At 38.2% G+C, this 3,750-nt stretch overlaps 1 protein-coding gene across 1 annotated transcript; it reads left to right on the top strand.

Annotated features, from left to right (window-relative positions):
• Positions 1 to 548: 548 nt before the first annotated feature.
• Positions 549 to 3,448, top strand: LOC149166274 (uncharacterized). The gene has a single exon (XM_089431319.1). It carries the CDS (start codon positions 739 to 741, stop codon positions 3,121 to 3,123), a length of 2,385 nt encoding a protein of 794 aa, XP_089287445.1. The 5' UTR covers positions 549 to 738; the 3' UTR covers positions 3,124 to 3,448.
• The last annotated feature ends 302 nt before the right edge of the window (positions 3,449 to 3,750 follow it).

The raw sequence follows: 3,750 nt of genomic DNA, 5'->3' as shown, positions 1-3,750 counted from the left end.
AAAATCTAAATTGCTCTAATTCTAAACTTTAAAAGTAACATAAATTTTATATTTATACTTTAATTTAATTACATTTAATCTAAATAATTAAAAGTAACTATTAGGTAAACCTTATTTTTAATATAAATTAATTGTAAACTTTAACACTAACATAAATTTAATATTTTTACTAACATAAATTTAATATTTTTAAATTAATTAAATTACATATAATCTAAACAACTTAGATAACGCTTATTTTTAATATAAATTAATTCTAAACTTTAACACTAACATAAATTTAATATAAATTAATTATAAACTTTAACACTAACATAAATTTAATATTTACGTATTGAATTACATTTAGATTTATATTTAATCTAAACAGCTAACCAACTATTATATAACCCTAATTTTTAATACAAAATTGATATAAATTAATTTAACCTTATAATATAATTTGAAAAAAATGTTCACCGACATATCAACTGTCGACCTAAGACATTTAGCACATATATGGCCAAATCAATACAAAATAAGTCAATGTTCTACGCAGCCGCCTAAAATGGCTGCGTAACTTGACGCACGGAACTTTAGTTTGAAGTCTATTCACAAGACATGAACTTCGAATCCGTGGGTCGGGATTTTGTGTAAGGTTAACTTTGGCTGACTTCCAAGTTCGAATAGATGTCGGGACTCTCTTACGCTCTATAAGATGATAACGGAGATCTCACAGTCCAGTACACCGACGAAATTATGATGAGGAAAACAGGCGGCTTGCAATACGCAGACAGATCTTTGAAACAACAGCGGCCGTTGCCAGGTATTCTGCTAAATAGCTTCTCGAGCCTTGTGTTAAGGATGATCATATGTTGCATAGTTTTTTGGGGTATAATCACATCTGTTTCTGGTCGTGAGGAGGGTTGTTTCAATAAAGAAATACAATCTCTCATGGCTTTTAAAAGCAGTTTGCTTGATCCTGTGGGGTGTTTGGTTTCTTGGAATGTTTCATTTAACTGTTGCGAGTGGGATGGTGTCTCCTGCGACACAAGAACCGGCCATGTGGTTGCGGTGGATTTGCATAATTGCAGTTTGACTGGTGCCTTCCGACCTGCAGTGCTGATTGACTTGAAGTATTTGGAGAATTTGAATATTAGCTTCAATAATTTTACAGGCCAACCTATTCCCCAACATCTGGGTTTGTTGAGAAATTTGAGGTATCTTAACCTGTCCACAGCGGGATTTGAAGGAACCATACCATGGCAGCTCGGAAATCTATCTAGCTTGATAGTACTAGATCTCACTTCTCCTGTTTCTATGTTGAGGAGTCCCGACCTCACGTGGCTTTCAAACCTGACGGCATTGGAACAACTTTATCTCCAGGGAGTCAATCTGTCAGCGACGTCAGTCACATGGGGCCAATCAGTAAGTCCTTTGACACAGCTCAGAAATCTTACAATGACAAACTGCGGGCTGACGGGTTCCATTCCCACTTCCCTACAGAAACTTACATCCCTGGAAGTTCTTCATCTGGATAGAAACAAATTTGAGTCTGAATTCCCTGCTTGGTTGGGGAATATGACTAGTTTGGTCTCTCTACAGATCTCCTATGCAAATCTCAATGGATCTTTTCCGTTCCAGCGTCTCTCTCAGCTTCCTCACCTGCAAAGGATATATTTGGTAAATAATAAAATATCTGGCAACATTTCTCTGATTTTTGAAGCAAGGTGGAAAAGCCTAACCCTTTTCCACATGTCAAACAATAGTTTGTACGGCTCCATACCATCTTCTATAGGAAATCAATTGTCTCTGGCTGAGCTGCATCTGAACAACAACACGTTAGAGGGAAGGATTCCAGAGTCACTGGCCCTCCTCCGCTCACTCAGAGTACTAGACCTGGGATACACTAATATTACAGGTCCGATCCCCTTAGGTATCTACACGATGTTGAAGTCTTTGGTTTTCCTATATTTATCGTCGAATAAACTCCACGGGCAGCTTCCTTCTTGCATTTGTAATCAGACAAAGAATCTGGAAGTTCTGGATCTTTCAGGCAATAAGCTACATGGGTACCTGCCTTCCCAGATCGGTAATTGCTCTTCTCTCAAGGTACTGAATGTAGCAAAAAACAAGTTGGAAGGACAGATACCGGTGGAGCTTGGAAAATTGAAAAAATTGAAGATATTGGACATCAGCAACAACAGTTTAAACGGACATATACCCTCGTCCTTGCAAAATTGCAAAATGTTGGAATCATTGGCTTTGAGTAGAAACAGTCTATCAGGCACTGTGCCTGAATGGATTGGGGATCTGTCGATGCTCCGCATTCTCCTTCTTAGATCAAATAATTTAAAAGGGGGGATACCTATCCAGATTCGCTACCTTCAAAAACTCCAAATTATCGACCTGGCAATGAACCTTCTGTCAGGTCCCATACCGCAACAACTTTCAAACATATCAGTAATGACCAATGAGGATTTCACAAGGTCTAGGCCCACTAGACTTGGCTCTTCAAAGTACTATAGTGAAGAAGTTTATTTGGTGGAGAAGGGTCACGAATTGGCGTATAAATACGTCGACCTCTGGATTGACACAGTTATAGATCTCTCTGCAAACAGCCTGACTGGTGAGATCCCCAAGGACGTTGGATATCTCAAAGGATTGCGGACTTTGAATATATCCCATAATCATCTTACTGGAGACATTCCCAAAGAATTTAGCGAATTGTTGGAACTAGAAACTTTGGATATATCAAGCAACCAGTTACAAGGTGCAATACCAGCAAGTCTTGCTGGGCTTACCTTCCTCAGTTCTTTAAACCTATCGAATAACAACCTATCAGGGAGGATTCCATCTAACCCTCAATGGGACACATTTGGGCCAGCTTCATTCTCGGCTAATCCGGATCTGTGTGGGCCTCCGCTTCAGAGTAGCTGCGATGTTCCTGCTTCAGAGGCATGCAATTATAGCAGTGCGCAGACTGAGTATTGGTGGGAATCGTGGAAAGCTGGAATGGGATTTGGATGTGCAATTGGGTTTGGAAGCGTTATCGGAGTATTAGCTCTGAGCACACGCTTCAGGACGAAATATTTTCAGGTTTGTGACAGGTTTATGGACTCTTTTATAAGCATTGGATTATGAGAGAAAGATCTCTATCAGTATTACCCTAGAAAGGCCTAATATGTGTAGAATTAATGGAAACAAATAAATAAATAAAGATATAAAGGCCGAGTAAAGCAGGTAGACAGTGACTTTTTATGTCAAGCGAACATTGTTATTCCCTGCGTTATTCGCTAGTCTCAGTAATCTATTGTATGTTTAGTAGTCCATTTTGTCATGCTTGGTTTGGATAGTCTCAAACGGCTTCAATCTCCTCTTAAACTTGGAAAAGAAAATAATTTTAAATGGTTGATCACCGAAGTCAGATCTCACTTTTCGAAAGAGCATGGATTTCCATCTATCATAATGTTGTCTTATACAACATTATAATGTTGTATTATATATAACTGCATTGAGCACCTTCATAAGCACTGAACGATCTCAAATTCTCAAATAGTAGAGGATATTTGCATGAACTTCCTCAATTTATTTGGTTTCATCGTGATTTTTCCTCGTTAAATTGATAGTGAGAGACATTTTGCGGCCTATTATATTCAATTTCAGGAGCATCAATCTTCTATTTCTGGAATCATGAAATGTTCACATTTCAATCCATAAAAGTTGTCCATCCTTGCGACTACCGCTCGTCAATACCAATACATTTCCTTG

This window comes from Pinus tabuliformis, chromosome 5_1 (genome assembly GCF_031772625.1).
Source record: "Pinus tabuliformis cultivar Carrire ecotype Pingquan chromosome 5_1, CPIR1, whole genome shotgun sequence".
Lineage (NCBI taxonomy): Eukaryota > Viridiplantae > Streptophyta > Pinopsida > Pinales > Pinaceae > Pinus > Pinus tabuliformis.
This window is presented reverse-complemented; position numbering and strand designations above follow the sequence as displayed.

Bases quoted from the DNA above. Each gene is read 5' to 3' on its own strand.
- LOC149166274 (XM_089431319.1), top strand. From the start codon at position 739: ATGATGAGGAAAACAGGCGGCTTGCAATACGCAGACAGATCTTTGAAA.